This window comes from Notamacropus eugenii, chromosome X, assembly GCF_028372415.1.
Source record: "Notamacropus eugenii isolate mMacEug1 chromosome X, mMacEug1.pri_v2, whole genome shotgun sequence".
NCBI classification, from domain to species: Eukaryota; Metazoa; Chordata; class Mammalia; order Diprotodontia; family Macropodidae; genus Notamacropus; species Notamacropus eugenii.
The window spans coordinates 75,228,094-75,240,837 of NC_092879.1; the positions used below are offsets into that span (position 1 = coordinate 75,228,094).

At 40.5% G+C, this 12,744-nt stretch overlaps 1 protein-coding gene across 1 annotated transcript in view; it reads left to right on the top strand.

The window, feature by feature from the left end:
- ATP7A (ATPase copper transporting alpha) overlaps positions 1–12,744 on the top strand; it is a 119,616-nt gene that overhangs the window by 59,921 nt on the left and 46,951 nt on the right. The window contains exon 3 of the mRNA XM_072626374.1: positions 12,065–12,554. Coding sequence (XP_072482475.1) covers positions 12,065–12,554 — 490 coding nt within the window. The remainder of the gene's footprint in view (positions 1–12,064; positions 12,555–12,744) is intronic.

Sequence of the window (12,744 nt, forward strand, 5' to 3'; positions counted from 1 at the left end):
GCCAGAATTGACAGGTGTCTATTTCATTTACTTATTTTTTAGACACATTTTATGGTTTGAATTGATCTCTGGAATAATTGCTTTTTTTTTTTTTTTTACTTCATAACATTTGTAATTCTTTGACTAATCAGAACTATTCATCAAGAAAACAAGTGGTATTTTTCAACTTGTAGACTTGGAAAAAAGGCTAGTAAGAAACAGATTTTTATTCTACAGTACTTAATTTTTTTCTTATAATATGTGTGGTTTAATTTTTAATGAGTAGTAAGTGTGACACCTGAACTTGATTTTAAAAAATCTTTAAATGAAACCGTTTAAGTCTTTCCTTGATCTAAAGTGATTGGTACTATGTGTCAGAATGGAGGCTGAATCCCACTAATTATGTAGTTATATAGGTTTACTTTTGGCATTAGAACCTTTTATAATTACAATAAGACTACTTTACCATCTAGAAACCCATACACTTGAATTTTTCTCCAAATTATGTCCTATTTACTGAGAACTAAATATTCTGTAGAAAACATGGCTCCCCTGCCTAGGGAGCTACTTCAAGTGGAAATCTTTGTTTCTGACAGCATTTATATTCATAATTACAGGGCTAAATTCTTCTTTGATATTTACATGTATGTTCCTGTTTGTTTTTCCAGAAAAGCCTACTGAATTCACTCATAGATATCAGTACTGTTTCTTCAAGATCTTCCCAGGATTTACCACTGCTTAACAAAGAACTGTTTGAAGTTAGACCAATGCCATTTGATTTTAGTTAATTTATTAAGAAATAGAATTAACTCTGTAACCTGAAAATACTTTATGTGATCAATGGTAAACTATATGTGTGTGTGCATACACACACATTCACATGCATATTTATAAATATATACATATTTATACATAAATATGTACATATTCACACATGACATATACGTATGTATATACATGTGTGTGTCTGTATTCTAAAACAGTGAGAGATACATGCTGCCATACTTTCTGAGTCTGGCAACTTGATAGTCAGCAATGAAAAGGAACAAGAACACTTCTTATTTCTTCCTGCCTTACTTTTCCTACTTTTGCTTCCTTCTGGCCCTTGCTCTGACAGGATTTCTATAGGTCCACTCTTGGTCTGTTTTGACATATAGGGACCATGCAAATGATATGCAATTAGTACTGCCATTCACTGGAAATTACCTGTTCTGTCTGGCCCAACACATTACACTAAGTATATTGTGGCCACAAGATGTTGGGTACTTTTCAGGGCATGGTTCCCATCCTCTAGTCAGCATAGAGAATGTGACTACCTTCAGAACATAAACATAGTAATACTGTTATAAATATTTTGATCCCTTTTTAGCCTTCTTTAAGTCCAGTTATGGTCAGCTGATAGGATCATGGTATTTATTGCTAGAAAGGACTTTAGAGATTATAATTTTTGAGAATGTAGCATGTGGTTTATTAATAATAGCTAGCATTTATATAATGCTTTAAGGTTTAAAAAGTACCTTATATTCATTATTTCATTTGGTCCTCACATCAACTCTGTAAGGCAGGTGCTATTTGTGAGCTGATCCAACCATTCTGGAGAGCCATTTGGAACGATGCCCAAAGGGCTACAAAAATGTGCATACCCTTTGACCCAGTAATACCGCTTCTGGGACTGTATCCCAAAGAGATCATAGAAATGGGAAAGGGCCCCACATGGACAAAAATATTTACAGCAACTCTCTTTGTGGTAGCCAATAACTGGAAATCGAGGGAATGCCCATCCATTGGGGAATGGCTGAACGAGTTGTGGTATATGAATGTAATGGAATACTGTTGTGCTGTAAAAAATGATGAACAGGAGGTCTTCAGAGAGGCCTAGAAGGACTTATATGAACTGATGCTGAGTGAAAGGAGAAGAACCAGGAGAACTTTGTACACAGCAACAACCACAATGCGTGAGAAACCTTTCTAGTAGACTTAGCCCTTCATAGCAAAGCAAGGACCTCAAAAATTCCCAATGGACTCTTGAGGCAAAATGCCTTCCACATCCAGAGAAAGAACTATGGAATTGGATTGCAGAATGAAGCAGATTATTTTTTCTTGTGTTTTGTTTTGTTTTGGTTTTTCTCCTGGTTTCTCCCATTCATTTTAATTCTTCCATGCAACATGACTAAGGTGAAAATGTATTTAGTAAGAACGTATGTGTAGAACCTATATAAGATTGCACGCCATCTCGGGGAGGGAGGGGGGAGAGGAGAGGAGGGAGGAGGAGAAAATCTAAAATTTATGGAAGTGATTGTAGAAAACTGAAAACAAATAAATTAATTAATAAAAAAATAAAAATAAAAAGTAATGGGGAAAAAAAGGTAGGTGCTATCATTATCTCCACTTCATAGATGAAAAAACTGAGGCTGACATAGGTGTCACATGTTCTGGGTGGATTTAAACTCAAACCTTCCTGACTCCAAATCCACTGTGCCACCAACTTAGTATGTAGCAACCAGAGCTTTGAGAAATTATCAATCATTTCAAAAAGCTCTTGATAGAATTTTGAATAAGCTCTGATAGGAAGTCAGCTATCCTCCCCATGGTGGAATAAGGCAGCTTAATGCTTTATGACTTTCGTGAGTTTACAGAGGGAATGAATAGGGAAGATTGGAACAGATGGGATGAAATGCCATGTTTTTTTCTCCTTTTTAATTCCAGAATTTAAGTACATTTCAGTAATTGTGTCTGTAATTGCAATGAACTAATCCTATAAAAGAATATAGCACTGTTGTTTGTTTTGCTAAGTGTCGGTGGAAATCAGGAAGCTAAGTTTGAAGTGATGTAGCTGGAATTTAATTATCATGGTAGTCTTAGACTCAAGGAAAAGATGCAATTAGAAAATAATATGGTAGTCTTTCTTTGAGACCATTTGACCTGATAGAAAGTGGAAATAACTACGACTTTATTTCCATGATCTGAGAAGACCAAATCTAATTGAAGATAAGTACTGAATGACTCTAAATTATCAGCGTCTCCTGCTGCAGTTCCTACACCGCCTCTTGTTCCTGCGTGCTATCAGCAGAGCATCCTGGAACCTCACAGGACTCAACCTTTCCCACCACTTGTCATGAGGTTGCATTTGAAAGAGGGATCCCAAACACTCTAATCACATGCCTTCCTCACAGATACATTTCTAACTACTGAGACTGCCTACAACTACTCCTCTATACTCTCTCTAGTCCAGTGATTCTGTATATGATACACGTACCATATTCCCCATCCCCAGCCACCTATTCCCTCACTCTCATTTACCTTAACCCTACCATGCCCTCGTCCCAGCCCTTTCTACTGTGACTCTTGAAATGCCTGCTCCATAATTAACAAACTGCCGTTTGCTTTGAGCCCCTTCCTTTCTCTCTCCTTTCATCTTCTTTCTGGCTTTTGTCTGACAACATAGCTTCTTGCCACCCTTTCCACTACCAATTGTACTTTCTTTCATATCCATGTTGTCATCATCATCATCTTGCCATCACCTACAAGTGATAAACTTTAAAATTTCTTTCTGTTCATGATGTTTTATCATTTCTTCTTTGTCTGTGCCTTAGAACCACTAATCCTGTTTTCTGTCCTCATGACCTTCATTCCCTCTACCCCTTGCTTCTTTTCCAGGCTATCACCTTGCACAAGCTACTTTCTTCTCTCTTCCCTATATCCACCCCTTGATGAACCAACCCAATTCTGTACTCTATTCTCAAATCCCTTGCCCCCTTTTCCCATGAATGATTATACCTTGTCAAATTCCAGCCTTGGACCACTCACACTACTTGCCTCCTTTGCACTGGTTCGCATGCTGCTGAATAGAGCTGGGGGAAATCATGAAATGGTGCCGACTAGGTCCACTGCCAGTTCATGGTATCTAATCTCAGCTGGATCCTCACTACAACAAGTAGTTGTTCTACTCCTGCCTCATCATTTCCCTATCCCACTCTCCACAGTTGTGATTCCAGACCTTTTCATCTCCCCTTAAGCTTCTACAGCAGCTCCCCTCATACCCTGTCAGCTGAGGAACTTGCCTTATAACGTCACCACAAAAATTGAAGCCGTTTGCCAAACACCCTCACCCCTTTTCCTCTCCTCTTCCTCTCACATCAGGAATACAAGCCAGAAAGACCCAAGTTCAAATTTGACCTCAGACTCTAGTTAGTAACTATGTGACCCTGCTAAGTCATTTAATGTTTATCTATCTCAGTTTCTTCATCTGTTAAATGGGAGCATATAATAGCATCTACCTTCCAGGGTGGTCACGAAGATAAAATGAGATAATATTTGTATAGTGCTTTGCGAACCTTAAAATGCTGTATGAATGCTAGCTATTCAATCCCTCCCTGTATATTTGCCTACAAACATCCATTTCTCCTTCATCTATAAAAAAAATCCTCATTTGTTTCTGCTGTCTATCCCCATTAGCTTTCATCCTCTGTCCCTTCTCCCCTTCCTGGTTAAACTCCTTGAGAGCAGTCTGTGCTCAGTTCCTTTCATTCTTCTTCCCTCGTTTTCTTCTAAACCCTCTGCAGTCTGGCTTTCAAGTTTATAATTCAAGTGAACTGCATTCTCCAAAGTTACCAGTGACCTTCTAACTGTCTGACCTAATGGCCTTCTCTCACCTTCTTCATCCTTCTTTACCCCTTGGCAGCACTTGATGCTGCTGGTCACATTCTTTTGGATCCTCTCTCATCTCTGGGTTTTGTGGCACTGCTCTCTTTCCTGAATTTTTTCCATGTCACACTCACTAAGCTTGGGTACCGCCCATGTCCTGAGCTACATTTTTTCCCCCTTCTGTACTATCTCATTTGGTGATCTCACCCTCCCAAGCCAATCTGTTAACAAATCTTGTCATTTCTACCTTCAAAATATCCCTCATATATATCCCTTCTCTCTTCTCATACAGTCATAATGCTATTTCAGGCTCTCATCTTCTCTCATCTGGAATATTGTAGTAGCTTTCGAACTGGTCTCCCTTGATCAAGTCTCTCCCCACTTCATCCTCCACTCAGTTGCTAAGGTCTGACCATTCCAGTCCCCCTCCCTACCCCTGCCATGAACTCCTTTCACTCCCTGTTAGCTCTGGGACCAAATAGGAAGTCCCCTGTTAGGCATTGAAAGCTTTTCATAACCTGGGCCCTTCCACCCTTTTCATTGTTCTTACATTTTGAGCCTCTCCACACACCCTGTGATGCAGCTATGCTGGCCTGCTCATTGCCCCTCAACCACAGAACTGCAGATGCATTCTCCATGCCTTTGCACTGACTGTCCCCTCACCTATTCCTCTTAGGCTCCCTGGCTTCCTTGAAGACTCACCTCAAATATCCCCTTCTGCAGGAGGCCTTTCCCAAGTCACCATGTAGGCGTAAAAATAGATGTACCTGAGACCTTATGTTTCAAACGTAGTTATGCTTGATGCTGTTGACATTTCTCCACAGTTAAAAACAGGTCTTGATTGTAAAATGTTTGCTGACCAATCCACATCCTTCCACATAATTTGCCTTTCTGGAACCTGTTAAAAACATCACCTTGACTACATCTGTGGCATTCAAAACCTTCAATCTTAATTTTTATATGTTCATCCAAGGTAATTCAGGGCAAAGGACCAAACTCCTGGCTCCTGTTCATTTCCAGAAGTTTGACTTTTCATTTATGAAGTCACTTTTGTGGGATTCTCCCTTATGACAGTTTTGAATCCTGCCAAGTTGGAAATAAATTTAATATGCTTCATTGACAGTATTTAAATGTACTCACAAGGATGAGGTGAATGTCTTTTCAACACGACTGTTTCCTTGATCACGTTTCAATTTTCAGTGTATTTGAAACCATCAGACAGAGCAGAATGTTAATAGGGACAAGAACTGGACCTGTGCTGCTGCTGCTGCTGTTGGTATAGGGAACTCCTAAGTAAGGAAACTTCCCATACCTGTGCAGCTCAACGCTTTCTCCGCATCTTATGTTGTTGAGTTGTTTCAGTTGTTTCCGACTATGTGACTGCATTTGGAGTTTTCTTAGCAAAGATCCTGGAGTGCTTGGCCATGTCCTTCTCCAGCTCATTTGACAGATGAGGAAACTGAGGCAAACAAGGTGAAGTGACTTGTCCAGGGTCACACAGTGAAGTAAGTGTCTGTGGCCAGATTTGAACTCAGGAAGGTGAGCCTTCCTGACTTCAGAACTGACAGTCTATCCACTGTACCACCTAGCTGTCCCCTCTTGCATCTTATGTTGTAGAGAATTGCTGAGAGCACTGAGAGGTTATGTGACTTATCCAGTGACATCCAGGGTGTGTCAGAGTCAGGACTTGAACCCAAGTCTTTCAGGTTTCAAGGCCATCTCTCTCTCTCTCCACTCTGTCACACTACTTTTTAAAAAATGTTAGTGTGTCATACAAACTCTTACTTTGAATCAGTGTGTTAAGAGTAGGATTGGTAGCCATGTGGGTGGTGACGTTGTGATATCATAGAAAGACCTATTAGATGCATGTATTGGGTATCAAATATGGTTAACAATTAGAACCTTGTGTAGCTCATGTGATATAGTCAAAAGAGTAAACTTAAAACCATCTGAGGAATCTCATACCAATCCTTAGCAAAATCCTGGCAGGTTTTATTTTATTCGGTCATCTAAAATAATTCCTGGGAGAAAGGGAATGCAATTTAAGATTGTAGTGGGGATTTTTGACTGCCACATCCCACTGCTGATTCTAATTGGGCTTGCAGTCCACTAACAGCCCCAGATCATTTTCAGAACAAGTGCTATCTAACCCTCCCTACACCGTGTAAGATTTTACATTTGTCCCTCAAGAGCCTTTGGAATCTTTACTCTGTCACCCATCATGTTAGCTCTCCCTTCAGGCTTGGTGTTTACAAATTCTGTAAGCATCCCATCTATGCTATTGTCTAAGTTATTTTTTTTTTTTATTAATTTTTTTATTTTTTTTAATGTTTAACAATCACTGCCATACAATTGCGATTTTATCCCTCCCCACCCACCCCCCACTACCTCCCTCCCTCCCCACGACTGCATACAATTCTGTATAGATTCTACATAAACTTTCCTATTGAGTATATTTTCACTATCGTCATGCTGTGTAGTCAGACTAAGATAAATGAAAGAATCCGTATAACAAATCAGAACATGATACACAAACAGATACACATACACAAACATGATCTGCTACATTATGTGAGTGACTTCCATATTTCTCTCTCTGAGTGTGGAAGGCTTTTTGCCTTGAGGTCCACCATTGGGATTTTTTTTTTTTTCAGAAGTTCTTGTGTTATTACAAAAATCTAAGTCTACCAGAAAAAACTCTCACACACTGTGGTTGTTGCTGTGCATAAAGTTCTCCTGGTTCTGCTCCTTTCACTCAGCATCAGGTCATATAAGTCCTTCCAGGCCTTATTGTCTAAGTTATTGATAAAAGTATTAAACAGCAGCCCAGGGACAAACACAGATCCCTGGAATGCCCAACTGGAGACTCCTTGACATGTTGACATTAAAGTATTAACACCTATATATACACATAGTTCATGTTTGTACTATGGATACATGTGTCTGTATATGGGTATATTTGCATATATAGACCTATATACCTATATACCCAGAACAATTTCACAAAAGCTATGAGTTCACCCTCATCTTCCTATTCATTCTATATGAATCCTATTCATAGCATTAGCACTTGCCAGTTTCCCCAGAACCTTGGGGCAGACACAAGCCTAGGCTGCTTAAACTGCTGAAAGCTTAAAGGGCAGTTTTTCTAATGTGAAAGTCATAGTTAGATGTGCATTTCCTCCCTGAGGACAGTGGGGCATTAGACATATTAGGCTCCATTAGCAGGGGAAAAAGCCGATTGGAAAAGTCAAGATAGTTGACTTATATTCACTAAAGTCCTCCTCTGATTGTGACCTCATTGTGGTAGACTGACTACCAAACTGAAGGTCTACAGAGCTGTTGTGCTGACCTCATTGTTGTATGCCTGTGAAACATGGACAGTCTACCAGTGCCATGCCAGGGAACTGAATCACTTTCATTTGAACTGTCTTAGGAAGATTCTAAGAATCATCTGGCAGGATAATGTACCAGACAATGAAGTCCTTTCTTGAATTGAACTGCCAAGTATTCAAACTATACTTCAGAGGCTGGCCACTTTGTTCAAATACAAATGTACGCTTGCCAAAAAGACTATTTTATGGAGAACTCATTTGGGGCAGGTGATCACATGGTGGTCAGAAGAAGAGATACAAGGACACTCTCAAGGTCTCTCTCAAGAACTATGGATTTGATTGTGCGACATGGGAGACACTGGCACAGGACCGCTCAGCATGGCATGCCCACATCAGAAAGGGTGCTGTACTCTTTGAGCAAAGCAGAATTGAGACAGCACAAAGTAAACGTAGGATGAGCAAATTTGGAGTATTCATCCCAAATATTCACATGGGCTATCTGTGCCCAATCTGTGGTAGAGTATTCCAATCTTGTATTGGTTTGATCAGCCACAGTTGTACACACTGAAATTTCACTTTATCATGGTGATATCATTTTGGTCCTCCTCAAGAATGAAGTATGACAACCAACCAACCATTGTGGTATGGTATGGAGGTGACCCTAGGTTTGCAAAGGCCAAGCCAGATTAATATTGTACATGCTCTGACACATTTTGCCAAGCTAGAAAGGCTCCACTTCCAGTTCCTGTGTCTCTTCTCTTAATTCCATCTTTGGCCAAGTCCTGAGAAGCTTCGTACCAAGTGACTATGTATGATGCATTTTTCTGCCACAGAGATTCTCACAGACCAGGGGTGAAGAACCTGTGGCCTTGAGGTCACATGTAGCTTTCTAGGTCCTTGGGTATGACCTTTTGACTGAGTTCAAGTTTTACAGAACAAATCCTTTTATTAAGGGGATTTGTTCTTTGAAGTTTGGATTCAGTCAAAGGGCCGCACTTGTAGAGGACCACATGTGGCCTAGAGGACACAGGTTCCCCACTCCTGTCACAGACCATCTCTTAAGTTCTAAGTATGTGATATGCATAGGTTGAAGGAGGCCCTCACTACTAACACCTCCAGTCCTGGAAATATATGTAGTTGGTGAAGTTTAAAGCGCTCAACAAGTTAAAAAATAAGGAAATATTTTCCTTAAGCATGAAGAAAAATGACAGGATTTCTTAGTTGATTAGCATGCTATAGTTTTCTTATTTATTTATGCTATTCATAAATTAAGAATGAAGCGATAAGGAGTCTAGTAAATTTGTCACCAAGCACTTTTTGCGTTTAAAATCAATGAAATGCTTTTTGATGACTTGTTTTTCAGTTGTTTTGTTTTTTTTAACAAAAAAGATGAATTCTCTACTGTTTTTTGGCCAGGGACGATCAGAAATACTAAAGAAGTCAAATTGACTACCAAAGTTCACACAGGTTGAAGTGGCAGCATCAGGGCTTGAATGTGGGCGTCTTCATCCACATCCAGTGTCCTTTCCAGCACAGCACCTTGCCTTCCAAGGAGAGGCCATCTAGCCAACTAATATTGGGGATAATCAGTCAGTAAGCATTAGTTAGGTATCTGCTATGTGCCAGGGACTGTGCTGAGTGCTGGGGATACAACAAAAGGTAAAAGCTCACAGTCTAATGGGGGACACAGGGTGCAAACAACCATTTATGTTAAATTGTTATGTTATATTCGATATGGAGAAGTCACTAGAATTAAGAGGAATTGGCAAAGGCTTCCTGTGGATGGTGGGATTTTAGCTGGGACTTGAAGGAGGCTGAGATGAGGAGGGAGAGCGTTCCAGGATTGGGGGATGGGGGAGTGGGGTTGGGCAGCCACTAAAAACTTCCAAAGCTGAGAGATGAAGTGCCTTGCTTATGGAATAGTAAGGAGGGTCTGGTGTCACTGAATTGAAAAATGTGTGTGTGTGTGTGTGTGTGTGTGTGTGTGTGTGTGTGTGTGTTGGTGGGAGGTGATATAAAGTGTAAGAAGACTGGCAAGATGGGAGGGGGGGTAGGTTATGAAGGATTTTGAATGCCAAACAGGATTTTATATTTGATATAAACATAATGAGATGTAGTCAGTTCTGCTATAGCGAGACACATATGTTCCTCCAAAGCACTAAGCTTTGCAGTCATACGGTGAAAGCCACAGGGCTTATGGGGAAAAGGTGATTGGGGATTAACTCTGAAAAACTTCAGTGATATGTTGAAAACAAGAATAGGAGCCTTATAAAAATGCTAGCAAAACTTTATACATGTTGAATGGTTAAGAAGTACATAAAGCGTCCACTAAATAGTTCCCAGAGTCCACGACCTCCAAGTGTCCATGACCTCCAGGTATCCAAGGCCATGGGATGCTGCTTATCCTGTGCTCTGCTCCCACCAGGGCCTGGCAGACTGCAGCTATTTCCTCAAGGCTGGTCACCAGCTCCTACTGCTTGAAAAGATACATCATAAATAGGACCCTTTGCCTTGACAAAGATCTGAAGTTGACTTGTGGAAGTAGGTGTAGACAGGGCTGCCATTTGTGAAGTGGTACCGTTTTCAACCATTGGAACAGATTCACATTTTTGAAGCCAGCATTAGAGCAGAGCTGATTGTACTTGCAAAGGAGAGGTCTAGGTAAAGCTCTCAAACAAGTCTGAGGAGGGAAAGGAAACTTTCACCTGGGGAGGAGGAGAGTTAGTGAAGGTTTCATGGCTGAACCGATTCCTGAGTTGAGCTTTGAAGGAAGGATAAGACTTAAACAGATGTGGAGATGGGGGGGGGCGGGGAGAGGATCTGAGAGTAATCCAGTTTTATTGGAACACAGAGTAGCATATGAAGGGGAATAATAGTGTGCAAGAATCCTGAAAAGTTAGGTTGAAGAGATTGTTGAAGTCATAATAGGCCAAGATCAGAAGTTTATGCTTTATTCGGCACAATAAATAAAGATATAAAGAACTTTATGAGTTACATTGACAACAGAAGGAAGAGTGACTTAATCACCATTGTGGAGAAATTGTAAATGTCTCCCATTCCTGTGAATTTCATTTTTAACACTTTCTTTTAAAGAGGTAGGTTTGTGTGTGTATATGCGTGTGTGTGTGTGTGTGTGTGTTGTGCTTTACACACCCTGAAACTGTGATGTCAGACACTCGTCTAATGCTCTCCCTTTGGCCCTGCTCTCTCACTTTATCTTGGGCTTTCCAGCAATCCTGGGGGGGGGGGGGGGGAGAGGGAAGGATACTTGGTATTCTCATTTTATATACAAGACAGTTGAGCTTTAAGGAAATTCTGCACCTGGCCTGAGGTCATCTAGGAATTGGCAAGAGCTGGCACTAGATAGAGTCCAAGTCTTCTGACAGCCAGTTTAGTGTACTTTCCCCTTTATCAGCCATCTTTGTAATGTGGAAAAAAAGAGTTGTCCTGGCAGTAATCTCGGTGTATTGTCATTGACCCTTATGGAGACAGCAAAAATAGATGCTGGAGGGGGGAATAGGCATGTATGCCATAAGGTCATGGGAATGAGCAAATGTGGCCTTGACTTCGACAGACACAGCAAAGTTTTTTTTCCAGACATAGACCTGCAATATGTTGACTTTGGCAAGACTTGTCTACACCTTGGCCCGCTGTTAAAGTTATCTTAATTGAACAGTTTCTGATTTGAAGATTAAGCTCTATACCTATTTATTTCCTTTAGCTGATCCGTTTCCCTAGGGATTTAGCCTGTTGAGTTGTTAGGCAAGTTTAAAGTATTGTGGTAATTTCTGTGAAGAGATGTTAGGAAAAAAATAGTTGGTATTCCATTGGGAAATTCTAAGTGTGTTTGTCCATGCCCTTGTGTCAGATGCCTTTCCAGTCCCATAGTCAGGAATGCCTATCTTCAATCATATCCATCTTACCAACATATGCTCTTTTTTTATTAGGGAGAACATTCAAAGTCAAAAGTACTGGAGAAACCTCTCTGAGGTGGAAGGTGTTGAGCACATTTCCTTGACCTTGTTTATGTCATAATGATTTGGCAGCTTAAAAATATTTGTCACATCACTTAACCAACATTGGCTTTCACAATTTTCTTCCCACAGGTTTCACTGGAAAAAAAAACTGCAACCATTATCTATGACTCCAAACTCCAGAATCCAGGCTCTCTGCGGGAAGCTATTGATGATATGGGATTTGAGGCTTCCCTCCCAGATCCTGCCCCTCAGCCTGTCTTAACAGATATTTTGTCTCTGACTGTTACTTCTTCACTGGCTCCATCATGGGACCAAGTCCAGAGCACATTGCTCAAGGCCAAAGGTGTAACCGATGTTCACATTTCTCCTCAGCAAAGCTCAGCAACAGTGACAATGATCCCTTCTGTTGTGAATGCCAATCAGATAATCCAGCTGGTTCCAGGTGTCAGCTTAGATACTGGAGCACCAGAAAGGAAGCCAGCTTCTGGTGAAGACACCAGTGTGGTTCAAGCAAACGGAGTCATGCTGAAGATGAAGGTGGAAGGCATGACATGCCATTCATGCACAAGCACCATCGAAGGAAAAATTAGTAAATTGCAAGGTGTTCAGCGAATTAAGGGTAATGCTCTTTATTTTCTTTTTTTTTTCCTTTATTTCTTTCTGAGGTGATGGAAAGGAGTGCTTTTCTTTCTTGGCTTTTGATCCTTCTCTTTCTTCCAAAGCTCCATTCTTTGAGTGGGTACTTAAACAATGGGAGTGTGTCAGTAACTTAATGCCTTTAATTAGAGAGTGGGAGATTCTCAGACCCT